Source organism: Syngnathus floridae, chromosome 10 (genome assembly GCF_059516105.1).
Source record: "Syngnathus floridae isolate MCC-2025c chromosome 10, RoL_Sflo_1.0, whole genome shotgun sequence".
NCBI classification, from domain to species: domain Eukaryota; kingdom Metazoa; phylum Chordata; class Actinopteri; order Syngnathiformes; family Syngnathidae; genus Syngnathus; species Syngnathus floridae.
The window spans coordinates 1544639-1570308 of record NC_142422.1 but is presented as its reverse complement, the minus strand read 5'-3'; the positions used below and the strand labels follow the sequence as shown (position 1 = coordinate 1570308).

The 25670-nt window shown below is 46.2% G+C and overlaps 4 protein-coding genes across 8 annotated transcripts in view; 1 reads left to right on the top strand and 3 right to left on the bottom strand.

Moving 5' to 3' along the window:
- Positions 1-2817: 2817 nt before the first annotated feature.
- On the bottom strand, positions 2818-4886 carry s100a1 (S100 calcium binding protein A1). 4 transcript variants are annotated; one of them, XM_088387176.1, is made up of 5 exons: positions 4750-4814; positions 3815-3863; positions 3676-3710; positions 3105-3265; positions 2818-3030 (listed from the first exon to the last, which is right to left on the bottom strand). In XM_088387176.1, the coding sequence occupies exons 2-5, from the start codon at positions 3847-3849 to the stop codon at positions 2881-2883; spliced, it is 381 nt and encodes a 126-aa protein (XP_088243302.1). In that variant the 5' UTR covers positions 3850-3863; positions 4750-4814; the 3' UTR covers positions 2818-2880. The 4 variants fall into 4 exon arrangements, with proteins under 4 accessions (XP_088243302.1, XP_088243305.1, XP_088243303.1 ...); XM_088387179.1 differs by lacking the exon at positions 4750-4814 and having other exon boundaries at positions 3105-3275; XM_088387177.1 differs by lacking the exons at positions 3676-3710; positions 3815-3863 and having other exon boundaries at positions 3105-3275; positions 4750-4886.
- Positions 4887-4890: 4 nt separating this feature from the next.
- ctsk (cathepsin K) overlaps positions 4891-25670 on the top strand; it is a 34986-nt gene continuing 14206 nt past the window's right edge. Inside the window, exons 1-4 of one of the 2 annotated variants that reach the window (XM_088387174.1) lie at positions 4891-5028; positions 5689-5842; positions 19955-20058; positions 24534-24599. The gene's annotated coding sequence lies outside the window, so the exon portion shown is untranslated. The remainder of the gene's footprint in view (positions 5029-5688; positions 5843-19954; positions 20059-24533; positions 24600-25670) is intronic. The other variant, XM_088387175.1, reaches the window with a different exon arrangement.
- tlr18 (toll-like receptor 18) lies at positions 5262-10477 on the bottom strand. The gene is made up of 4 exons (XM_088387163.1): positions 10330-10477; positions 7790-8788; positions 6530-7712; positions 5262-6031 (listed from the first exon to the last, which is right to left on the bottom strand). The coding sequence occupies exons 2-4, from the start codon at positions 8776-8778 to the stop codon at positions 5621-5623; spliced, it is 2583 nt and encodes an 860-aa protein (XP_088243289.1). The 5' UTR covers positions 8779-8788; positions 10330-10477; the 3' UTR covers positions 5262-5620.
- On the bottom strand, positions 12375-24610 carry LOC148391627 (semaphorin-7A). Its single transcript, XM_088387164.1, has 14 exons — positions 23948-24610; positions 22058-22197; positions 21794-21856; positions 21219-21314; positions 20992-21097; positions 19927-20034; positions 19728-19867; positions 19480-19658; positions 19285-19393; positions 19015-19222; positions 17252-17367; positions 16859-17031; positions 16626-16681; positions 12375-15791 (listed from the first exon to the last, which is right to left on the bottom strand). Exons 1-14 carry the CDS (start codon positions 24060-24062, stop codon positions 15445-15447), a joined length of 1956 nt encoding a protein of 651 aa, XP_088243290.1. The 5' UTR covers positions 24063-24610; the 3' UTR covers positions 12375-15444.

Below are 25670 nucleotides of genomic sequence, written 5' to 3'. Positions count from 1 at the left end.
GTGTTTGTCTGTTTTGGGGGGATATGGTGTGTGTGTGCGTGTCAGTACTCTGAGAATAACTCTGGAACAGGAAGTCTAAATCTAGCCGAGACCGGGAAGAAAAGTGTGTGAGAGGAACAAACAAATGAGGAAATCCTCCATCCAACCCCCCCTTACACACACACACACACACACACACACGGAAATGCAGATGGGGGCGCTGTCAGTCCGTATCTCATTGAAATTTATTTGAATTGTGCAGTCGTGCCTTGAGATAAGAGTGACCTGCACTCGGAGTTGGCAGTCCGACCGGTACTTCCTCCTCGTCTTCTTCTCGTTCTTTTTCTTCTTCTTCTTCTTTTGTCATTTGTTCCAGAGCGCAGCTGCCGAGCAGACAGGAAACAGATGCTCACGGCGTCCGTCTTCCATTTCTCTTTTCCCCCCTCTCCTTTTTCCCCCCCTTCCTTCTCTCCACTTCCTCCTTTTCTCACCATCTTTCTCCCTCTCCTCTATCAGACGACAAAATTTCAATTGTGTTCAACGCATCACGGCAGGGGCAGCTAACTTGACGGCCCCATCGTGGTCGCCATCTTGCCAAATTCGTAATTCCCTTCAAAGCCCCTCTGCCGAGTTGGCAGAAAAAACAGAAGAAGAAAAAAAAACTTTCCAGCAACACATAGTAAACCTTGAAGGTGTGCAGAGGCCGGAGCTGGCGGGAGGCCCCGCCCCCTTTATTGCTGACCTCTGTCAGGGTTTTTTTTAACGGCGGCGTGGCCGGCCGGGTCACGGTCGGCTGGCCTCACAGGCCTTAACGACTTCCTCCCATCCCAGTAAAGACGAGATGTGTCGTGATGAATGAGAGCGGCGCCGTTCGATGACCAGCAGGTAACCCCTGACACGGGAAAGATGAGCGGGATGACGACAAACAGGAAGACAAAAATTATTGTTTTAATGTGAAAGAAAAAAAAAAAATCCCTAATATCTGAGAAATAGCATGAATCTTAACATTTATTTAAAATATTTGTTTTCATTACGATCAAAAATGCATTGAAGTTTTTACCCCAAAATATCTCAAAAGTTTTAAATTTAATTTTTTTACTTTTTGTATGAAAAAACATTTATTACATAATTTATAGATATTTTTGTCTTGTATGAATACGAGTACTTATTTAATATTCATTTACTTTGATATAGTTTATCCCCAAAAAACACAAATATATATTTTTTAATGCTCTCAAATGATACTTGCATTGATTTGACACTTTTGCAGGATGATGAGATGGATGGGCGTGGCCTATGGGGGTGTGACTTTGAGTGACAGACGGCATAATGTGGCGCCCGGTTAGCCTCCGTGTCCCCTCGTCAACTTCCCCTGCCCGGATCCCCTTTCCGGGGGTCACAGTTCACCCATTAGGATGCCCCTCGGTGCCTGATAATGCACACACTCCGTGTGTGTGTGTGTTGGGGGGGTTCGAACCCGTGCACTGTCAGCAGGGGTTGAGAGGCCTGACAGCCGCCATCAGTCTTTGCCCGCACACACGCCGAGTTTGTGGAGCCTCGGGGGCTGGCTTGTCCTCGCGTTGGCCCGTCCGGCGAGCGCTTGCACTGATGACAGCTAGCTTAGTCAGGCTGTTTAGTTTCATTCATCAATCATTTCATTTATTCAGCAGAAATAAGGGTTTGGGATTTATCGGTTAGCTTTCTTTTGTTTTATTTTACGAGTTTTTTTTTTATTTATGGAGTTTGACACTTTCACGAGTCGTTCGGTGAACATATCCGACTCCCGTGTGCCGACATGACGCACCTCCGGACTCGTACGTCGCCGTCGTACTCTCGACGTCAAAGATTTGCTAATAGTGGAAGTTGTAAAGTTGCGCGATGTTTACATGACGCACTGTTAACCCTTTGTGGTCAGTCAAAGCCCGGTCACTGTTTATGAAAGGTCGAGATGAGGTCCAACTTTGAATTTGCAGATCTAGTATCAGGTCACAGCAAAGGCCAAGTCTACAATGAATGCGTGTGTTGATGACTTGGATGGACTCTCGGTGAAGGAGTCCAGCTGCCGGCTGAGGAAACAGGAAGGAGGTTGACATCTGCGATAAGAACTCAATGTTGTCTTACGTTCGGGATTAGCGTTCACCCCTCCGGAGAAGGTTAATGGTCCGCACCAGCCGGCCGCATTCCTCCGCGGCGGACTTTGACGCAGCCTCACCTGTGTTTGGAGTTGGTTCGTTTTTTTGGGCCAACCCGCAAGAGGGATTTACGTTTGGGCGGAGTGCAAACGGGACCCTCGGATAAGGAAGGCGCGAGGTAAACATTGACCCGAACGCTATCGCAGGCTTGTCCGCGTCCCATCTTTCACGGCGAGGGGAAAACTGTGCAAACAACTCCGATAACTCTCTTTCATAGGATCGTTCGATAACGGCCACATCCCTCCAGGCCTGACTAGTTTTTCCCATTCTTCCATTTGATGATACATTTGACACCTACAGCAAAAGATACTATATTTTGACAATATGAAAACAATGCTGCCAATATGGTGACAGTAAACAAAGTCACGTGATGTCTGGTGCTCTGTTGAAATCGGGAGCCAGTTTGTTTACCACGTGAGACTGAGCGTGCCGACATGTTGGGACACAGGCCATCCTTTCGACTTCGACACTTGACCCCGAAACAGAAAATAACTTTGTTCTTTTCATAGACTGTGTCGCCATCTGCTGGTCAGTTGGTGTACTGCACAAGGAAAATCCTGGGACGTTTTTCTTTTTACCTTTGCCAGTTTGTTTTTTCTCCTCATGCCATAGACACTTTTAAAAACTTCAGAGGACGACAACTTCATGCAGCTTGAACATTTTTATTAGGATGCAGACAACATAATTTTCACAATGTCTATCTTTTGGTTTAGTTCTTGCAGGTGCCTTCAAAGAATTCATTACAAGCCACAGTGAGCGCCGCAACCAGAACCACAAACTCCTGAAAGTCCAGCTGTTGGTCGCCGTTCTCATCCAGGTCAGTCATAATCTTGTCAACAGCGGACGCGTCGCTGCAGCCCTGAAAAACAAAAAGCTGGCGCTGAAGACGACCATTTTGTCTGATTGGGGGGGGGGAACAAAATGGCCACTTACGGACATGAAGTCGGTGAGCTCCTCCTGCAGGAGCGTCTTGAGCTCGGCTTTGCTCAACTTGTGCTTGTCGCCCTCTTTAGACGAGTACGAGTGGAAGATGGTGATGAGACCCTCGATGGCCTTTTCCAACTGACGGCCCATTTTGTCAACACGCTCGGTACCTGCAACACACTAACGCACAATTTAACACAAATATAAAGACTGTGATGGGGGGGTGGGGGGCGAAACTCACTGCAATCTTGCATCCTAAACAGGACACATCAATCTTTAAAAAAAAAAACAACAAGTAGGTATCGTAAATCCATTTGGCCTTTTTCACACAACCACACGGCAATACCATGCAAAAACCCAACGGGCGAACCAGAGCACAAAATGGTTTCCAAGTAAATCTTCACATCCTGTCCTAGCTTTTGCCTCTTCACTTTTGGATGTGGTGCGTATCCCAGGGTTCAAATCCTGATCAACTGTACTCCCTTTCACACCGGCACCACCCAGCTTCCGAAGCCGGGTCGCCGTTATCAACCCCATTCCGCGTCGGTACCTTTCGGAATCCAACGAAGTGTAATATTACCGCGACTGCATGCTTTCGCGCAGCAACACAGCATCCTGCAATCAGATAATTATACATCAGCGCCGGCACCAAAATAAAAAATTGGCCAATGGCGGACAATTGTTTCCAAGCAGATTTCACGCCGCTTTCTCGCCATTACCTTCGATTCAGGCGCCGTACTGCCTTGGCGACCATTCAGCATTGGTTACCTTTCACATAAAAAAGCAGCACAGGGTAAACTTGGCTTAAGCTTCCAATGAGATGCTTCTGTCCTCATAGGGATGGATGGAGCAGTACGAATGCTCCGATACTACGTCACCGATAACACTTTACCAGCTTAGTTAGATGTATTGGAGCGAATGCCGTGTATTTGATTCAAATTAAATATTCATCACAACCGCAATCCCTAACAGCGTTATCAAATATCTCTGTCAGAGGAAAAAAAAATCGTATTGGTTCTTCTCACAGCAGCAAGACATTTTCTTCACTGGTTGGCACCGCGGGACACCCGAGAAGCTGCAACGTGGGGGGTTCGGAGTCATATCACCTCCAAATAAAAGAATGGAAAAAACACAGCAAAGTGAGCCAGCCTCACGCTGAGCAGCCGAGACACCCCCTGAAGATCTGAATCCACTTTCAGTTCTCTACATATTTTATGAGGGTGCAGAGCACTGGTAGGAAATAAAGTAGAAATTCCTTAAGGAGGCTTAAGATTATTTTTTAATCATCGCTTTCAATTGTCTCAAACGATGAAATCAGCATAATACCATTCGACTTTTTGGAAGTTTTATCAGAGGCAAAGCAGAGACCTGACCCCACCCGTGTGTAAGGTTTTTCTCAGGACATGATGAATATTATTCATTCCTTTGGGCTTTCAATCACAAGTCTTCATATTTTTGAGGATGACCCCGTTCAGAGCTTGAAGTTTGAGAAGAACTCTCTAGCAAGACAAATTCCCCCCCCCCCCCAAGTTCATTTAATGGCTTTGAAATCTCTTAGACACACACCACCTCAAATTAAACAACGCCACACTTTCAAAATGCCTGTTAAAATCTTTTGATCATGTTTCTTGAATACAAAGAGAAGCAAACTCACCTGACCACGAAGTTAACAAGCCCAAGTGTGTCCAGCTGGCATGTCATCACTTATGAGCGTTTCTACCTGGAACCGGATTCATCTTTTGAGTGACAACAGCGACCCCTCTGGTCATTGGTGGTATGACGCGTCAGTAAAGCAGCACGTGAATGAAAATAGAAGCACGCTTTCAGTTGACAACTTTGGAGTGTCTTTCTCCGCACGAAAACAGGTCGTGAAAGTACTCTGATTACATCGTGTTTTCAGATAACGGTCAAACGTGAAAGTAAGAAATATTAGGTGAGTACAAATAGCAAAGGTGATCGATGTTTTTAAACTAATTGATCCACGATTACCTCCACCTCAGGGCTAATAAAGCTAACAATGCTAAGCGCTAGCAATTTAGCAATAGTGTTATTTTCCCAAACATTTGATTGTATGTATTCATTAGTGTTTTGGACAATATGATACAAAATGGTTGTCGTTTTTCAAACTGCTTTTACAGATGGTGCGTTGTCATATGACTAACCACATTGCAATCCACATTTTTATTCAAGAAGACAGTAAAAAAAATAAAATAACAAATGTCCAGCATTTTGCAAATATTAACAAATGTAGAAGAATATTTTACTTCTACTATGATCCGGAAGCTCCTGACAATTATATATATGCATGTCTGATTTTGTCTACACGATACTTCAACAAAGGCAGGGCAATTAATCGTTTTCATTTTTCCACCGGTAATAATAACGCCGCTTTATGTATGCAATTTAAGGAGCATGTAGCTTAAGCTGCAAGTACACAGCGGGAGTCCAATCCTTTCAGCATCCAGGTATCATGTTCACGTCGGACCTTTTGTCTCCAGACGTTTAGGTTTACCGAGGGAAGTGCCTCACGCTACCGCAGGGATTTGTCTTTCGTTAAACACTCCGTCTTTAATGTACTCCGCTTCTCCATCAGGATGGGGCACTTCCGGCTCCCTGACCTCCGTCGTCGAGTGGCCCCCCACGGACGATTTCTTCCTTCGGACGCTATCTCTGGTGGGTCTGCCCAAGACGCTCCTCAACTGTGCCCAGAAGAAGGCCTGCTGATTAGCCTGCTGAGGCCACTCCAGGTAGGTCTTGGTGCTCAGCATCTTCTTCAGCTTGCAATATTTGCTAGGCAAGGAGCTCGGGTCGATGGGCTCCTTCACCACCAGGATGACGTCGCTAAATGTTTTGCCCATGGCTCGCTGCTGAGCAAAGTATAGCTCGTAGTTGCACCACTCGCTGTTCACAAAGTGCCGCGACAGCACAAATATGACCTGCCCGGAGAAACAGGAACAAATAATTTATAAATTAATAATTGTTTAGTATCCATGGAAACTTTTGCTAGTCTTAGGAGCAGACCTATTAAAGTGGTGCCTTGAGATGCAAAGTTTAATTCATTCAATTCACTCGTGTCTCAAATCATCTATCTGTATTGAAAGTAATTTTTTAGTAAGAAAAATGCCACTCAATATGATATAAAGTCCTCTTGAGTTATGTTACTTACAAAAGGGGCACAATAAAACTGCCCACTGGGTGGCGATGTTGCTCTAAGTTTATTTCAAATGAGAGGGGGAGACTTGCCATTCCTTCTCTGTGAAGTCAGCATAATGTGTCAAGACCTCATTTTATTTATTACCCTTTAGTTCAGTTTATTTTTGTCTATTTGGCATCCAGTTCTCAACCATCTAAGCTGGTTTCGCTTTGAGGGCACAAAAAAGACACTTCCCCAAAAACAGTTCCTCTAGTCAGCTTGCACAAGATCTCTGCCTTACCTTGCGACTGCTCTCGATGTTCTCAATGATGTTGTCGATAATCCAGCGTCCCGGCATGAAGTCCCTCTCGTGTATGCACAGTCGGTAAGGGTTCCGGTTGTTCTCCAGGCACGGCAGCAGATGTTCCCTCACCCATTCGGCGTCCCAGTGGCTGTAAGAGATGAAGGCGTGATAGGCGAAAGGTCCGGCTTCTCCGGCAGCTCGCTCCTTGCGTGCTCTGTATTTGGCTCGAATGATCTGATACGTGGCCTTGGTGTACCACGGCAAGTCAAAAATGTAGCAGAGAAGCATCAGGATGAGGATGACGGCCGCCGTGGTGGTCACGCTGATGATGATGACCAGTCTGACGTCGCACGCCACCTCGCTCGGGAGGTATTTGGAGATGACCGTGTTGAGAAAAGGCTCCGGGTGGTAGCACTTGTAGTTCTCGGGCCAGTCCGTTAGGTTGACCCGTCCTTTGGCCTTGGTGTCCTCGATGAAAGCGTGAAGCTCGCAGGTGCAGTGGTACGGGTTGTTCCCGGCTCTCAGGTCAGAGAGTCCAGGCATGAGCTGGAATGATTCCTTGCTGATTAGACCAAAAGAATTCCCGTCCAACGCCAACCTGAACAGCGACGGGCTCTCCCACTTGGACGGGATGAACTTGATTTTGTTGTCGCTCAAAAGCAGCTCCTTCAGGTTGACGGCCTTCTCGAAGTATCTGACATTTAGCTGGTCTAGGTTGCACGAGGACAGGTCCAGGAAGTGCACGGTGGTGGGCAGACAATCGAGGCCTTCTGCGGTGAACTGGTTGTGGTGCGCGATGACTCTGGTGATGTTCTCCTGCCAGACGCAGCCTCGGCTGCTTTGGGCCGATCCCATCTGGTTGCGACTGAAGTCCAACACTTGCAGCCGGCGGAACTGCCTGGTCAGCGCCGACAAGTCTCTCAAGCTGACCAGCTCGTTGGTGCTCAGGTTGAAGGTGTGAAGGCTGCTCATGGAGCCCCTGTAGTCACACAGCTGGTTGAAGACGTAGTCGTCCCGTAGGCGGTTGTTGGAGACGTCCAGGACCTCCACGCCGTTCATCTCCACCCAGGCGTCGCAAGGCACAGAGTTGAAGTAGACGTAGCCGATGGACAGGCGCCTGATGTTGTTGAACCAACTAAAACGCCAGTCGAAACGCAGTATGTCGGGATTGCTGATGTACCTGAACGACATCGGGAACCGCACGGTTAGCGTTTTTGCCATCGACAAGTCCAGATTTGCTGAGCCGGCGCATCTTACCAGAGATCCAGCGTCTCCAGATGCAGGTTGGTGATGCTGGATTTGGCACCACTGTCGGTGAACGTGGGCGAGCGTGCAAAGTCAATGTACTGGAAGCGGACCCTCTTGATGGGAGCCTCTTGCAGATTGGTCAGGGCCATCCTCAAGAGGTTCTCGTTGAACTTTCCTCTGTGGAAGACCAACTGGTAGGCTGCGACACGGCTCAAACCCTGGAAGATGTCTTCGTCTCCCGTGTAGTACGAGAACTCAAAGAGGTTGCGGAATTGGATGGCGCCGAAGGTCTTGTCGGCGAGGTCTCGCAATATGTGACGGAGAACGCCAGGCCGCTGGTCGATGGCCATGTCGAAGCCTATCTGGGCAGTCTGGAGAATCCGCAGACTTCCAGGCTCATAGTAACTTAAATTGGAGGAGCATTTGATAGCGAACGTTTGTAACTTGATGTTCTTCAGTGAGTCAAAGTCTTCCTTCTTCAACCCCTCCACCAGAGGGCCACCCAAGGACAGAACCTGCAGTTTGGCCAGCCGTGAGAATCCCTCGGCCAATGTAGCGCGCTTGTAAAGGTTGTTGGACATGGAGAGAAACTTTAAGTTCAGCAGAGACGTCAGCACCGAGGCGGGAATCTCTCCCAGGGAGTTATTGAAGATGTTGAGATGTTCCAGCAGATCGTTGTTCTTGAACGCGTCGTCGTGGATACGCGAGATGTTGTTGAACTGCAGCTTGAGCACGCGGAGGCGAGGCAGATGCGAAAAGTCCTCTGAACGGATCGCTTGGAGTTTATTGTAGGATAAGTCGATGTCCTCCAGCGTGGATGGGAAATATCTCCACGGGACGCTCTCCAGCTGGCCGCCCAGGCAATTTGCCACGCGGCCCCCGTTGGAGAAGCGGCAGGGTACGTCTCCCGTGGTGCCGTTTAGCGTCGATGGACTCTGGGTTGGTGACGCGTGTCCTCCGTTGAAGACGCCACTGAGGACGATGAAGCTCCACAACATTGTGACTCACCTGGAGATGACATGCAAAAAAGCGCCCACCATCAGTGTGCAGAATCTTTTGGAGGGAAACCGCAATATAATACGATCTTATTAAATCGGGCCCCAAATGGATCGAACGGAATCACCCAGAGTGTAATATGGAAAATAATCGGATGGAGACAGTTCTAATAATCTTTGTTGGGCTAATGAATGTTTTAGTGCGTATTTTTCCTCTGTTGATTTGGAACGACCTGGAGTTGCCATGGTAACCCGCCTCATGTGTGCAATGCCTGTTGGCAAGATATGAGCTCTTGTTTATCCAGTTTCTTTTCCAACCACTTTCTGTTTTCATCTCCAGCATTTTTAGACCGCTTTGCCAGTTGGCGCGCATTTATCCATATTAAAAAAGAAAAAAATGTGTGGGGGGGAAAAATAATACTTTTAGAAAAATAGACTGGAGAAGAATTTGGCCTTGGCCTGGTTTGTTATTAACTTGCACGGCAGCAACAAGACTGATTCATCGGAAGGAAATTTTACACCTACCTATGCCGTTTATCAGAAGAGGGATTGGTCTGTCTTTATCTCAATGACACTTTGAAATTGCCGCACTTCCTTCAATGGACTGGGAGGTTGCGAGAAACTAGGTCACGTGGACCATTGTGTTGTTGTTTCCCGTCAAGTGGCTCGTGCACTGTGGCGAAATGTTAGGTCATGAAGTTCTCACTGAAGCTATAAAATGCTCCAGAGGAAATTATTTCCAACGCACCTACCCGGAAACGAGTTTTTATGACATTTTACTTACGTTTGTACGCTTAGTCCCACTAGAGGCCGCCAAAACGGACTGCTCCTTCTGAGGCCCACGAAAGACATAATCAATGAAAAAACTTTTTTTTTTTTTTTTTTTAAATTTGCTATACTATGTGGGACCATTTGAACTTTTTGTTGCACAAGCAGCATTTGTACTAGCTAACCTGCACGTGATACCTAACAGCATCCTGCTAATATCTTTAGCACCATCTATAAGCAACGGCGTGTCGTCCGCTCTTGTTATGATGTCAGGTTGGTTGGAATATTAGCGAGTCAAAGCTTGTCTTTTCTTGAGGTTTAGCTTTTAATGTTTTATTTTTTTTTAATTGGTGCTGGCAGCGTGCGAGTCGTTCTTGTTGCTCAATCCACCCGCCCGACGGATGATTGAAGAAGAGCTGACTCAGTCACAACCATTAATTCGTTTATTTATTTAGTTTTTTCAAAATACTTACAACTTTCGCCTTAAAGATTTTACTCTATTATATATTATATCAATGTCTTTTCCTAGACATTTTATTCTTCTTCGAATAAAAAAACAAAGATTTTCACAGCAATAAAATAAACGCTGGAAAAATTCGAATAAGTCACTTATTAGTCATTTATTTTGGACTAGCCCCGTCTTTGAGCCGCCTTATGGCTTGGAGCCACCAGTTGAGCAACACTACTCCGAATCACATGTGCATCCATCCATTCAACAACAACAAAAACTCAAATCATGATGTCGCCGATCGAGTTGCAGTAATTCCCGTGTAAAGTTAAACTCACCTTCTCCGACTCGGTCAGTTGCTTTCTCAGTTGCTTGTTTGAATCGGGGCAGTGTGTCAGAGCAGTTTGTATCTTTTGGCCGAGTTTACTCCCTTAAGTCCTCGCGCTCCCTCCTCCTCGTGTGTATTGTGTGTGTGGTGTTCAGGAATGTGGAACAGCCTCCAAAATGTGACTTGTTTTTTTTTTTTTCCCTCGCTCTGCTGACTTTACACAGACTATTGAAAAGTAGAAGTATTGCCTTGCAACACCCAAACGTGCTTTATTTTTGCTTTGGTGAGGAAAAGAATTGACTGATTGACAGAATAAAAAAGCCTCAAATAATCCATATGTTATTATGCTGATGTGATTGTGCATAGCAGAATAATTAGTGAGCAGCGTTGTATGTATAACACTATACACACATTAATAAGAATTTTTTTTAACACAATTGGTGGAGCAACAAATGTAGACTTACAGGCATATATTCTTTATCCTCTGCGAAGAACGGCTAATATTATAAAATAAATAATTTTGAGTTACAAACAATGTCGCAGAACAAATGATACATCAACACTCGCCCTGGTGACGCAGGCGTCCCATTTAAACTTCTAGATGTTAGTTTTCCGTGTGACTCATTTTGTTTTTCTCCCTCTCAGTGACACGTGTCTGCCAGCTTGTTTTGACGTCCATTTTATCGTTATCAGTTTTGACTCACGCATGCTTGGCTTACGTCTTCCATTGTTCTCATCTTTGTTTAAATAACTCACTGGTTCCTATTGCAGTTTACGCAGCATCAGCATGGTCAATATGAATACAAGGCATCTCTTTGTGAGAAACTTTGACATTCAACATGTACCGCATATTTCTTAATGAATATACTGTACTCCGTACCGGAATCAAATATTCGGGGGCAGGTACTGACGGGAAAGGTTGGGTGTGGATCATTAACCAGCCACGCTAAAGGTCAACGTGTTCTTCGTTCTGAGACGTCTGACCTTCATTGGCCTTTTCCTCCAGACTTGTTCACTTTAAACAAGCTCTTGTGTCGGAACGAAGAGTATTAAATGCGGGTCTGAGCAGCATGGCTCGGAAAATTGAATCGTATTTGTCTCGACAAACAGATAGCACAACATAGCAGAGCAGCCTCGTCGTATAGGGACATTCCTCCGAGGACAGAAATGTCGAAAATCTGGACCGAGAGGGTCATTAGTTTGAAAAGTACGTGGAAAAAATGTCCCATTAAAAAGGCCCCTGTCTAAATGGCTTTGATTTATCATCCGCAAAGTCCTAAAACCTGTCCCCCAAAGATTGCGACAGCAGGCAGCAAAACAAGTTTGTATGCAAAAAGGTCATTTTGCAGCAACACCTGGCAGCAACAACCAAACAACCTATTGTGACCACCCCCGGCCGGGCGGGCGACACACCTAATGGAAACAAAGACGAAGATTCCCGCTCTACAATTTAGCCCTAATGAAGCCTTTTGAATTAACGTTAAGCAACATCAGGCACATCTCGTACTGGAAAACAACTTCAATTGAGGATAAGCACTTCGGCCCATAAATAAATGAATAATAGAAAAGATCGACATGAATAAAAGATAAGATCGACTCGTGGCGCAACAGCTTTTCAAAGCTGTTTGTCTTTGGAAAGTACCTCGAACTTCCTTTGGCAAAAAAATGTGCCGGATTGATGTGATTCTTGCCGGCAGAGGGTGATGAAATACCGCCGATGCTAGAAGCCTTTAACCGTTTTGTAACCTTAGCAGTTGCCACACAGTCCGCCCTCACGCCGGGCTCACGTTGGCCGCGATCATCACATGAGAAAAGGTCGATGTTTGACCTAAGTTACTGTTGTTGATAATTGGGTAAGAGGGGAGATGATATGGGGCAGAAATTGGTTCCCAGTTTTAAAATCTAATGTTGTTCGAGCTCGCTAGCTAGCTCACGAGCTATAGCTAGCAAAATAGCTAGCTAGCTATAAATCAATATAGCTCCGTAAATGGAATTGTAAAAAAACTAAAGGTCACTTAAAGTTCTCATTCAGGGTGTTGTCAAGTAAAGAACATCTTTTTGTTTATAGTGTAGTCACATTTTATTAATTTTCACCGCACATGTCGAGGTTAACACATGTCAATAAGGATTTGTTACATGAATATCTATTGCACCAGATATGACCTTTTAAAAATAATAGCATTATTAATATATTATGATGAACATGAGTACCGTAGAAAGAGTTGGACACAAAAAAAAAAACAAGACAGCGGGCACGTTTCATGTACATCACTCGAGACCTCAGAGAAATACGACAGCGAGCCACCTCATCCGCATAAACACGCCCCTAAAAGCAACGTAACAAAGATGGCGGGCCGGAGTTCCGATAAGGCAGCCATTTCAAGATGCTTGGAATCCAATTCTGACGCTAGCAGTAACCAAAGCAACAAATGTGGTTGAGCTAATCTGTTTGTTGAGTTTGTATTTGGACCACATGCAGGTAGGTCCCGACTACTTCCGAGTTGCCAGGTCGCGATATGCTGGAATGCAGCACTGAGACTTCGTGGCTATAAAGAAGCTTGTATCAAAAAGCTTAGGTTGAAGGTAGTCGTCAGGCAGATACGTGACGCGGGTAGCCGGAGGTGGGAATAAGTCCAAAATAATTCTGAAATCTGAAACTCCACATTTGAAGCAAATCTCAAATTATTGTGGCAAAAATCGAGTTGAATTTCTTGCTTCATGAGGTGGCCGCCGCTGCACCGGTTAGTTGCCAGGTTTGTGCGCACTACATACAAAAATTTACTTTTCTTGTCACATCATCACGAAATGCAAATTTCTTTAAAAAAAAAAAAAAAACGTAAACAGACAAGTCATGTAGTTCAAGTCGGTTTTTCATATTTGGGCAGGCAAGTCCCAAGTTCTAGAATTAGCAACTTAAAAACCCTGTAAAGTGAAAATAAATGTTGTTTAAATGTGACACAACCAAGGGGAATGTTATTAAAAAAAACATGCCAAATTTTGATGATTTAAAGCAAAAAGTATTTCAAATGAGAATTCAAAATGCATTTCTGAGGAATGTGCAAAAACTCACTCCGCCCTAAAATGGCTTCTATCTTGTGGAGAATCTTTTTTTAGTCGGGGGGCTTGTCAGTCACATCACCTCCCTGCTCAGGAATTTAAATAATAACTCTGAGCTATGAATTGTGGCGTGCAGGGAAGATGCATTTATGGAATGTAGGGATAGCTAGCAAGCTAGCAGTATGCTGTCATGCTAGCAAAAGCTGCCAGATAACCATTTCGGTAAACAAAGGTGCTTAAGCTTTTCCTGGGCCTTTTTCTTAATCCACTTTACAGGGTTTTTAAGTTTGACTCAAGTCAAGTCATTAGACTCAAGTCCTCCCCCAGCCTGCAGCCATTTGATTGGATTAACACAGTTATGGTTTACATGCATTAAAAGGCAGAAAATGTTGACGATGTTGGCTCAATGCAGCTTTTTACCATTCGACCTCCTTTTAAATGCTTTCGATATCGTCGCCGCACCGCCAGCGAGCAGAGGAAAGGAAATACGGCCGTCTCAATTCGCACTGCTCGTAATCTCAAATAAATGTAGAGCGCAGCGAGCCGGCTCCTAATTAGCTATTAATGACAGCCGGGCCGCAGCGGACGACACGACACGACCAAATGATAATTTGTCGGCGCTCTGGAGAACATTCTAATCCGCTACACGACTCTTCAGTCAGAGACGTAATGTTCTTTCAAGCTCAACGTAAAGTCGGAGCCGAACGTACGTGAAGCTTCTGTCCAGGGACTAGCACGTTTGTTTGTTTTTTTTTTATCGCAGCTTTAAAACCAGTAAGAGAAACTGAACAGTTATATATCACATTCCAACTATGCCGTTTTAAAAAGAAACTCAAAGCATCGAGACAAACGCTCACGTAAAGAGGCAGCAATGGTAGAAATCAGCACTGCAGGCAGCAATAAAATACAGAACATCACAAATCGAAACACAAGCCTTTTTTTTTTTTTCCTCCTGGTAAAAATGTTGCCCTTATAACGAGGTTTGCGTAAAATCACTATTTTCGACACCTTGATCACAACTTTGCGTTGTGTCGCGCAGAACCCTTCATCTTAGTTTGAAAGGGTTCGGCGATGATTTTGTTCGACTTAGTGTATTTTTCGGACACGCCGGCCGATCTGGAAAACGGACTTTTGGTTTTCGTCATCCATAGGCGCACCAAATATATTTAGCGCCTTTCTGCTCTTGCTAACTTTGCAAAGGCGTTTTCGCACTTGATGTAGTCAAAGATGCGAGCAAGGTGTCATATCTGATGGCGTCTTGTTAAAAAAGATGCTGCAAAAAAAAAAAAAAAAAACGCCCTTGTCTGAAGAGGAGGTGCTGAGACACAGTGATGGTCGGCAACGAGCTCTCGCTCATCCTCGTGACTTCCTGTCCAAAAAATAGATGACTCTTCCTCCCAGCGATGTTGCCCGAGTCCCAGCGATCGCACTCGATTTGCACAGACTGCAAAATTGTGCTTAGGAGTTGATGTCCCAGAAGTATTAAGGCTTTAAAAATCTTTTTTTTTTCTTCTTGAAAACTACCAATGAGATGTGATGCAAGATGTCTGATATAAGAGCAGTCGTAAAGCTTCACATATCCACAAAGAAGCACAATCTAAGTCAAAATATCAAAAGAAACCATCATAAAGAATCGGCCTGGCATCGATGTTTTGTTTTCAACCCCGTCGGATATGTTTAGTTAGTGCGAGAGGGATGGTTCACAAAGAGTCGTCATCGGCGCCGGTACTAAATGTAGGCGGGACCGCATAGCGATTAAAATCTGCAAGTCGTTAGCAAAAAGCTGAATTTTAGATGATGTCACAAATGGTGACCCTGGATTAAGTATCGTTTGAAGATGGAAGAAAAATTCCATTTTAAGAGTTTTGGGTACTGATTCTAATGTGACCAAATGGGGTTCCCCGACTTTTGCGGTCCAAGGATTCCTTACAAAGATACATTTTCCCCAAAGGACCTTCTCATCATCCAAATGAAACCAAACGACCATGCGTGATGTTTTGTGAGCCAAACCTCCCGTATATCCTTTTACTTGGAGTCATTAAGGATACGTGGTTAGCGCTAGCCACGGTTAATGAAGCCAAACGGCGGCCACGGCCAGCAGCAGCGACGGCCCGATGGTCTTGGCCAGCGAGGCGGCCAGCAGCCGGCCGTGGTTGACCACCTTGAACGAGATGACCTCCACCTTGAAGCCGTCCTCGGTGGCCATGCAACGGAAGACGCCGTCCCTCAGGGGCGTGTCCAGCGCCGGCCCCAGGACGCAGAAGTCGCCGGAGAAGAGGCAGGGGTAGTTCTTGACGCAGTTGTCCTTCTCCCAGCGGTAGGTGGCGTGGAAGGAACGCACCGGGCAGGGCAGGAAGATGGAGGTGTTGGATGGCACCAACACTTCTTTGGGGGAGGTGCGACGCAGCTTGAGGGCTGTTGGAAGAAACATGCTCTATGCTCACTTGCTGGCCATGGTTTAACCTATGAGTCATTAAGTGTGAAATCACCAGAGGTGGGAGGAAAAGTTTGTCAACTTTCGAGGCTTAACCTTTGAAAAGTCGAGTCCCCGTCGAATTTTAAGCAAGTCGTGGGAAGTCATTCCTAGGGTCGAATCGTAAATTAAAGTCATTCTGTGACGTAACTCATTTCGAATGACCATCCCTGAACTCCCTGACAGCTAAACACTTCCGGAATGTCAATTAAAAAAAAAAAAACATTTGAGTCCTTATCACCTAAAAACAGAAGTCATATTTTCCTCTTTAGCTGGAGCAATGCTCTATTTGTAAGAACAGCTCATTAATTGCTTTGCTGTTTCTGAACGGGTTTTGCTTTTTTTTGGGCCTAATAAAGTCATTGAGTTGAAGAAACGGCTGTAAAGCAATTAAAGCGCCTTGGCTGCATAAATACAAAGACTCCGCCAGTCACAGAGGCTGCACTGCGTCAATTTCCAACGCGGGAGACCAAACACTGTCAATAAAAGTGACTTGTTAAACTGTAAAATCAGAACAACACGCTGTTTATGCGACAAAAAAACGCGGGGAGATAAAAGACCCATTTCTGAGAAGTGACAACACTCGTCATTGATGTCAACGAGTCCACACTGTGTTTCTGGCAGATGCTTGTCTCCAGTTGCATTCTGGACTCTGAACTTGACCCGATCCCGCCTGCATGTTTTTAGGACTCAGCTCAATTATGCGATACTCATCTTTGGCCCGCCGGTTTAATTAAGATACAGAGAGAGCAGATAAGAAAAAAAAAAGGGCTCACCAGCAGCCTCCCCGCAAACCGACGAATTGGATTGGTCCAGATTCTGAATCAGCGACCTGTTCCGAGAGAACACACAAAGGACAGATTGCTTTAAAAGGCTCTCGGAATGTAATTAGTAGCCTTGCGAGTGTTCTTTAGAAGCAGCAAGACACTCCTGAATTGCTGCATGGACATTTTACGGAGTCAAACCATTAAGGACCGACCGCTGTACGGGTTTGAGTGTGCCAACATACCCAGACGTGACGTTATATCCCGGCGGGATGGCGATGCACCTCCTCCTGGCCTTGTCCCAGCCGCAATACGGATCCCGGGAGAGGATGCATTCGCGGCACGTGTCGCCATAGCGACCGCAGTCGGCCAGCGGCAGTCGCTGGACCTCCATCGCCGTGGCAATGTATAAGTGACCCTACGGCGAAAGCGCCCCCACCTTTTACATCCAATCGCTTTGCAATTCATTGCTTTTTTTTCCAATCTAGGTAAGAGCCGTCTTGTTTTCAGACGGGGCTCCGTAGTCTGGTTTTAGCGGCAGCTTTGTGAAATCTATAACGGAATAGCAAGTAGCCTCATCCATCTCTGGAAGAGCATAAAATATTGATTCACAAGATAGCAGAGTGCCCCCTACGTACCTTTTGGGGGTTGATGGCCATGTTGAGGACAGGCCCCTCATTGCGGAACATGGAGTACTGGGAGATGATAAACACCCCTTCGCTGCTATGAAGAACTTTGAGGACCTTTCCTTGTTCTGTTGGCGAAGAGAAAGCAGACGGAACTTTTGGAACATTTCCATTCGTAGGTGGCTGCCGGGTCAGAAAGAATAAAGAAGCGCACCTACGCGTTCACATTTTTTACATCTAAATGTTCAACCAACCATCGAATAGTTTGCTAGCTCAAGGCTAAGACATAACGCACAGCTAGCATACAGCGTACAACCGCTACGCTAACACCACCTCCCTGAAATGCCGCAACAGAGACAGAAATTGGCCTAGTTTCTCGCAAAAACGTAGATTAGAGCCGAAGCATTTGAGTTGGAGCGGTCTGCGTGAAGAATCCCAGAGGGAATATTTGTGTAATCTGTCCTTTTTTCGCCCCGTCGCTTCTTTCTTTCATTCGACAATGAGGCCTTTCATCACGTTCCCAGCCTGAGCTGTCCTAACTTTTTTTTCTCCCTCAAACTTCAAAAACTCTTTTGTCAAAGATAAGGTTTGGGAACGCTCGTTTTATCCGGTTTTATTCTATTTCCGGCTCTGTTATCAAGATAGTGGATCAGCAGCATCAGACGGGGGGTGAAAACGGGTGACAGTGCAGAACTTCACTTGAGCTGCTGAGTGGACACATTGGGTTTAGTCGAGCAACAGTCTTTATTTGAAAGCTTGCACTCTTGGAGAAAAAGCCCAAAAGTTACATTGGGGGTTTAAGATCGGGCAGGCACTTCAACTCTTTGAGAAATTCAAACGACAACGGCGCTTCGGTTGTGAGGATAATCTCGCATAGATTAGAAACAAACATTTTCATATGATTCTAAATCCTCCCAATGAACGGCCCCCTTGTGGCCAATAACTCCTCACTAATACACTTTTGGATCTCTCTTTTGTAACCGTATAAAGCCATGCTTTTTGCAACATTTGGACACAAGCTGATTTTTTAGCCTCCGTCGTTGAACCGACCCGTGAAATTCGCCAGCGTTGATGATTCTAAATCGGTTCGTCCGTGCGTGGACATGTCAAAAAGCTTTTTGAAAGTTTCGATTTTCGTTCTTCCCAGTTGCCCGTCGACGTTGATTGAATTTGGCGTCATCCTCTTTCCAACAGTGTGACTTCTTGCCCGCCGATTCAATTTCTCGCACGTTGGGTCGTTTCCCTCGTAGACCATCTCGAGCTGCTGTGAAAGGCACAGCGAGGTGACTTGTTTTTCCCCATCAGGTTGTCTCCCTCGCTGCCACACTTCATTCCGCCGACAGCAAATTGTTTTCCCGTCGGCTATTTTTAGCCCGTCTCTCATATTGGACTGACGGCGCTGTGAAATTTGCTTGCGGACTCTTAAGCCGATAGATGTGACATCTCCCGTGTACACCCGGAGCGGCGGGAGAGTCATGCACACATATGACTTGTCATTGTTGCCATGGTGATCTCCCTCAGGCGCTAGGCAATTTTGTCGGTCCGTCTCAGAGCCGCGGCGGCTGCGTGACGTGCATGTTTGATCACGTCCAAATCAAATATCAGCGTGCTCGTGGTACCGAAAGATGATGAATGCCATGGACAAGAACTGACTTCAGAAGAACTGCTTTGTTCTTCCCAAATTTGTGCTTTTCTGGTCAAATATGGATCTGGTCGAATTTTGTCTTGAGCTAGTCCAAACTGACTCCAGCTCAATGCGAAAGGGGCGACGTTACCTGTTCCAAGGTAAAGAACACTGTAGTGCTCATCGTTGACGGCCAGGACGATGTCGGCGACGGTGTGCGTGATTTGGTCGTCCGTCGGCAGGTCCAGCGGGGCCACGCCCACCGGCCGGATCACGTCTTCGATCTCCGGGTGATATCGGATCACGGCCAGGTTTTTCTGGTCATTCTGACTGGCTGCCGAGGAATTCTTTCGAACGCACTGCGAGGAGACCAAAACGGAATCAGAATCGACTCGCGAGTGCCGGAACCGCGTACGCTTACCATGCCGGGTCGATTTCCAATGAAGGAGTTGCTGTAGCCTTTCAGCTTGGACGTGGAGAAGGCCTGGTCGATGTCTTCTATGGAGTAGGCGCAGATCACAGTTCTGCCCCTGGAAGAGAAGGTCCGAAACATGAAAGACGGCCTGATTGACAGATGATCAAATATACAAGAGATTGGATTCACGTCGGTGCTCACCAGGCGTTGGAGAAGAGGCCGTACATTACGCCGGCCCGCTTGTCCTGCGCGGTCAGAACCACCGCCTGCTTCATTCGGTTGTACTGCTGCTGAGTGTTTCCGGCACCGCACATGACCCGCGCCTTCATGAAGGTGGTCCACGAGTCGGCCAGCAGGTGTTTGATCCCGCCCTCGTCCACCTGTGGAACAAGAACATTGATCCAAAAAAATGTCTCCTCTTGATCCAAAATGTCGTTCCGGAATATTACCGTGCAGATACGTCCGATGCGGGCCCGGTACGGCTCCTCGTCCACTCGGGCGGTCTTGTTGACCTCGCTGAAGAAAAAATAGATCTCTTCCTTGTACTTGAGGGAAGACGGGATGATGGCGGCTCCGGCAAACTGAGGGTCTGAGATGATATAAACGTCACGTGCGGGATCTTGGACCAGCACTTGTCCTCCTACTTACTCAGCAACCAAACCATTTCCGTTTTCAGGAGCTTCTGGGGCCCAAAGGTCCGACGTATGGAGCCGACGTGACCGCTCACCGCCGACATGGCCGAATACAGGCTCCCATCTGAGAGCAGAAGCGCATCAGCAGGTAAGCAAAGGCCAAAATGGAGCCTGATGGATGATGGAGGGAAAATGTGGATGCAGAGACAGAACATTAAACACAGAAGCCCCCGGGGGGATGAACGCAGTCAAGATGAAGGCGATGAAGGCGAAACATAGCCACCGACACTCCTTTTCAGTTTCCATAGCGATCGTCACTAAACCAGGAATAATTAAGTCCCCTTTCATTCAAACCGCAATTTTTTTTTTTTTTGCATATCAGAAAGGTTAAATCTCATTGAATTTGACCTAAACGCTCGCCTCAAAAACTCACTCGGATCCCTACAGAGGGAAAATAAAGGTCTTCTCAATTCCAAACACCACAGACTCGACTGAGGAGTTGCGTTCTGTGACCAAGCTTGTAAGTCAATCAGAATACCAAATCAATAGTCCCCTTTGAGATGAATTGAAAGGAAATCCTCCAGACACATCTCTACTCTGCATGCATATTTCATGCTTGATGTCAATGCTTTCATTTGACTTCTCCCGTCTTTCTGGCGTCTTCTCCTCCAGTCGGCCATTTTAAAAATGACTTTGAACTCGCGTCGCCGGACCTTTTACAAAGTCCAGCCGATGAAGACCACATGACACATATCGCAAATGGTGTCATAGCGGTTAGCCTCGCTAGCATCTGGTTAGTCCTAAAATATTCATACCGGCGCTACCTGGGGACCGGCGGCGAGGAACGAGGGCAGCGACGCAAAAGTGGAACTCCGTTTTCGTAGTACACGAGCGTTCGAATCTCGTTCAGTTAATACGATGAAAATGAGAAGCGAGGAAAGAAAAATATGTCGACCTTGCGAGACTGATGAGGAACAGCTGCTCTTTATTCGCTCCAGTGGATGAACAGAAATGGTTTTCTATGCGGCCGTGACGTCGGCGGCGTTCGCTTGCCCGGTACGGCGCACACGGGTCGGTTTACCTGCGGGCAGGGTGATGGACTTCTGCGAAGGGTACGGCGGGGAGATGTCGGAGGGCGACCCGATGGGCCCCACCCCCTGGATGTCGGTCAGCACTGTCTCGTTAACCTGCGTGCACACGTCATCGGCAGGTTGCGACAGAAATACAGCGAGACTGGAAGGGTCACTGAAAGGCGTGGAAGCGGACGTCCTCGGGAAATTTGTTTTCGATCCACGTCACGGCGCTTACCAGCATCCAGCAGCGAGGACTGCCGGCGTTTGTCCCGCACACGATGAAGGTGTCGTTGACTTTCTCAATGACCGTGATGAAGTTGTCGCACTCCAGCTGCGAGGCAAACGGACAAACGCGAGTGAAGACCACGACGGCAAGTCTGAAGATAGGCCGGGATTCAAACATGAAGATGAGATCGGATGGACCTCCCTTTTCTTTGGAACTCATCCGTTCATTGCGAAATGGATTTTGTGTTTGACTCAAGCCGTCATCCTGAAGACAGACAGCGGGACGCCCCTCGTCTTCCCCCGACTCATCTCATCACAAAACTGCAAATCACGCTCCGACACCTCCACCGCCTCAGACTGAATTTATTTAACTCGTGCTAGAATCCAAATAACACGGTCAGCAAAGGATGCCCTCGCGAAAAGCAAGTTGAGAGCTTCAAAATAACACCCATGACATCATCAACTATCACGGCCTTGGTGTTGATGAGAAAAAAAAACCTCAGCTCCCACAAATCTGGAAGACTGGAAAGTTCTGATGATGAAGATGCACTTTGAAGCCTGGAGGAGAAGAGCGAGCGCTTTTACCTCAAGAGGCGCCGCCTTGGCCTTGCAGGTGTCGATGGCGGTCTGGTCCGACGGTGCCGGGATCTGTCGGAAGGATTAGCGAGGTGCGCTAGTTAGCATCTGTGTGTGCTAATTGACGAGTTTTAGTTGACCAAATTATAAAATCGGGCTTCTGAACATCATCGTAGTCCTCGTTAGCATGCCAATTCTGAACTTGTTGGAATTGATTTCATATTCACAACATCATGAATGAATAAATAAATAAATATGCGCGGATTAGCTTACCTGCACGTCGCGTACGCCGCGGTTGCTAAAGGTGAGCACGTAGATGATGGCTTGGCCGCCCACGTAGAGCGTGTCGCTGCCTTCCTGGTGATACATGCTAATGTAGTTCTCGGGTTTGTCAAAGTGGAAGCGAGACGGTTCTGTTGGGGGGGGAGATAAATATTCAACGATCATTTTGAGCGCTGTAAATGATGATTTGCGATTTACATGCTGAATAATTCCCGTTTTTAAATGAACCCTTGAAAGAAGATAAGCAGGAGAATGAATGTTGGGAGCTGTCATGATTGCCGTGCTCATTAAAAATGTACAATGGTACAATTGCGCCAGGTCCTTACCGGAATCTTTCAGCGTTTAATGAGATTCTCAAGGGGGGAAAAAACGTAATTACACTAGGAGGGCCACAAAGACAAATATCTTTATAAGCAAGTAATGTAACAAGGGAAATTCATCGTGGCTACAAAATTTTGGCCTAGAAATAGTTCAGCGATAACATTCGTGAGTCCAACCAAGAACCCATCGGAGGCTCTGCAATAAAATCATTCCGTAAATGTGTCCATCACTTTAATATATGATACGGACATATATGGTCCAATATTGATCATGTGTCCAGATAAACCAAATAATAAAGCATGCTTTATTTCCGTGAACGTTTCAGCAGCGACAGACTTCATTGATCTGCTCGGATCGCATATCCCAAATGATCTTCCCCCGTTAAAACGAATGCAAAAGCCATTCATCTGTTCCAGTCCCTTCAAAATCTCCCAAAAAATTTGGGGCAGAGGATAAAGAATACATGCCTCTGTGGATTGTGTAATTGTCTGCCTACATGTGTTGCTGCACCACGACACAATATATTGTGTTTAAAGTTGAAATGGGAATGGCAGTAAGCAGCTTCAAGCGAGCACTTGGTTTCTTTTTTGGAAGAATTACATATCTTCATCTTCATATCTTTCATAAAGCAATGTAAATATTCATCTGACCGCCTCCTCAGCTGGTCGAGTGAGGACACGTGAGGACTTGACGCCTCTGTAAGCTCCTCACAGCTCCTTCTAAATGCTTCACCTTGTTGTCTGCCCGTCTGGTGGAATTGTGCACTGTGTGTGTGTGTGTGTGTGTGTGTGTGCGCAAGCTCTGCATCGCAATGAATGCCGACTGCCTTGTACGTCATCTTTAGTACCGTATTTGTCCACGCTCATTTTATGATTGGGGGAGGTAGATGATCCAGAAAATCCAGATCCAGCCCACACACATCACCCTCACCACCTCCATCAGAGATTAGCAGGATGTGTGAGGTGTAAAAATGTGTGAGTGGAATAAATAACGACAAAGGGGATGGGGGGGGGGGGGGGGGGGCTCCATACAATCCTTCTCCCCTCCTCCACACACACACACACATGTACACAGATGGGCGTGCACGTGCACTTAGTGTTATTTTATGGCTGGCGTTGGTTGCTGCAGCCGCTTGGCCGGTCCCCGCATTGCAGCCCCGCAAGGACGCGGGAACAGCGCGCCGCCTCCACACGGCCATATTTCACGTCAAGGGTGCAGCCTTGTGTGTGTGTGTGCGTGTGTGTGTGCGCACGCGCCTGTGATTGACAGGCGTCTCGGTGCGCTAATTGTAAAAGCGCGCACGAAGCTGCCCGCGTGCCGCTTGAGGTTAGCTCCAACCTCAAGCAAATCTTCACAAGCTTCCTCACGTCGATATTGTTTTTTCCTGATTATTTTGTCCAGCATTTAATTCATTTAATTGACTTAGAAGCAGCTGGGGGGAGGGGACATGTTAAGAACTAATCCATTTGCCGCCGCCGGGCATCCAAACTCATTTGGTGGATAAAACGATTCAAAAGTGGGATTAATGCTTTTCAATAAGAACAATACAGCCGTGCTTACCGTGCACCACAAATTTCAGCCTGGCCGGCTTTGCCATCACAGCCGCGCCAAAAATCCCCGCGAGGAGGAGGAGGAGGAGGACGTGATGATGGAGCGCGCTCATCTTCATGCTCATCGTCGATAAAAGGACACCTCCAAAAATGGAGAGGAATGATGAAAAAAATCACAATCCCAGGCTTGGAATCGCTCCTCGGTGTTAGCTTCCTTCCTTTAGCGGGTCTCAGTGGCCGACGCTTGCGCGCTGCTGCCGGCTGATGACTTGGATGAGTGGTGCCGAGATGAAGAAGAGGAAGCTCCACCTCGCAGAAGCTTGGCAACAATTGGCTGCAACACACACACGGACACACACATGCACACACTACCTGTTGATAAGCTTTTAACGCATTGGTCAAACTGCAAATTGCCCCAAAACGTCATCAAGAAATGTAATTTGCACATATTAAAAGTTGAGCTAATAATCATGTGGTGTATGTATATATGCCTGCTGTTGTAGATATAATTTTTTTTTAACACTAACGGTGATGTCATAGCAGCGAGGTCAAATGCATTCTATTGTGAATTAATTCATATTTTGCTGTTGTTGCAGTGACAAAATCAAGCGTTTTCTTCTCCTGGAGGCTCTGCAACAAATCTGAGGAAGATCTCCTGACAGGTAGAACATATTTGGATTGTCATTATTGGGGATGGAATATATAATTCATGTTTTTAAAAAAAAAAAAAAGGAGGGGGCTATGACCTCATTTGGGCTCATAATTGGATGTGATCATTTGAGCCACTAGATGGCAGCAGCATCAACATTTTGATGATTACGTTGAGTCCCTTTCCTCTGATTGGTTACTCAATTAGTTTTGCTCTTTAGAAAAGAGTCATTTTGATTCCCAACCAAAGAAGACACCATTTGAATGATTAAGTGTGTTACATAGTATTATTGGACAAATAATTAGTGCACGGATATGTACATTTATAATCACACACTTTGCATCGTGTACTTTCGATTTATTCTTCTCATTTGGGTCATCTTTTGCAAATCGTCCCCGTGGCCCGGGTGTAACCCGACGGGGGCGCCGGTGAGGTCGTGCGTGTAGCCACTCTGAACCCTCGGACGCGGCGTCCAATGGAAGCTAGTGGTCGTATTAAAATAGGCGATTCACGCGGACCGGCAGACAGACCTATGGAACAGATTGAGACAGTTGAGAGGTAATCCAAAGGGTTTTAAATCCCTACTCCTGCACGTGATTATAGGATGTTTTTCATTTTTCTAGATTATTACTGCCCGGGGCATGAACGTGCTCTCGGGCTGGTGCCTCGAAATATGAGCTCAAAAGACAAAAATAGTCCTCAGTAAACTTAGTAATAGAATGTGTCGAATCCAAAAGTTTTTTTTTTTTTGCTTCGGTTCAGTGAACTTTGTGCTGCTCTTTTTCGTATGAGCGCTTTGGTCACTAGAGGGCAGCACGCGGATATATTGAAGATGGTCAGATTAGTTGTTTTGAGAGAAGATAAAGAATATATGCCTGTGGCTATTATATTACCTGTTCACTAGCTCATCAATGATGTTTCCCATTATAGTTAGCATTAAGCTAGGAGACACGACGTGTAAATCTCTATGTCCAGTTTGACAGTGAAATGAATTTTTACATACTATAGATAATATGAAGTATCTCCTTACATAACACATGAAACCTACGAAGTATAAGTCCCGTAAACATCCACAAATGGTCTT

Bases quoted from the DNA above. Each gene is read 5' to 3' on its own strand.
- s100a1 (XM_088387176.1), bottom strand. From the start codon at position 3,849: ATGGTCGCCAAGGCAGTACGGCGCCTGAATCGAAG. The intron at 3,711-3,814 runs GTAATGGCGAGA...ATCTGATTGCAG, and splicing joins GTACGGCGCCTGAATCGAAG to GATGCTGTGTTGCTGCGCGA. The intron at 3,266-3,675 runs GTAATATTACAC...AGTGTGTTGCAG, and splicing joins CGCGAAAGCATGCAGTCGCG to GTACCGAGCGTGTTGACAAA.
- tlr18 (XM_088387163.1), bottom strand. From the start codon at position 8,778: ATGTTGTGGAGCTTCATCGTCCTCAGTGGCGTCTTCAACGGAGGACAC. The intron at 7,713-7,789 runs GTAAGATGCGCC...GATGTCGTTCAG, and splicing joins CTGGAGACGCTGGATCTCTG to GTACATCAGCAATCCCGACA. The intron at 6,032-6,529 runs GTAAGGCAGAGA...TTCTCCGGGCAG, and splicing joins ACATCGAGAGCAGTCGCAAG to GTCATATTTGTGCTGTCGCG.
- LOC148391627 (XM_088387164.1), bottom strand. From the start codon at position 24,062: ATGAGCATGAAGATGAGCGCGCTCCATCATCACGTCCTCCTCCTCCTC. The intron at 21,315-21,793 runs GTAAAAGCGCTC...TTTGCCTCGCAG, and splicing joins CCAAGGCGGCGCCTCTTGAG to CTGGAGTGCGACAACTTCAT. The intron at 19,223-19,284 runs GTAAGCGTACGC...GTCTCCTCGCAG, and splicing joins TTGGAAATCGACCCGGCATG to TGCGTTCGAAAGAATTCCTC.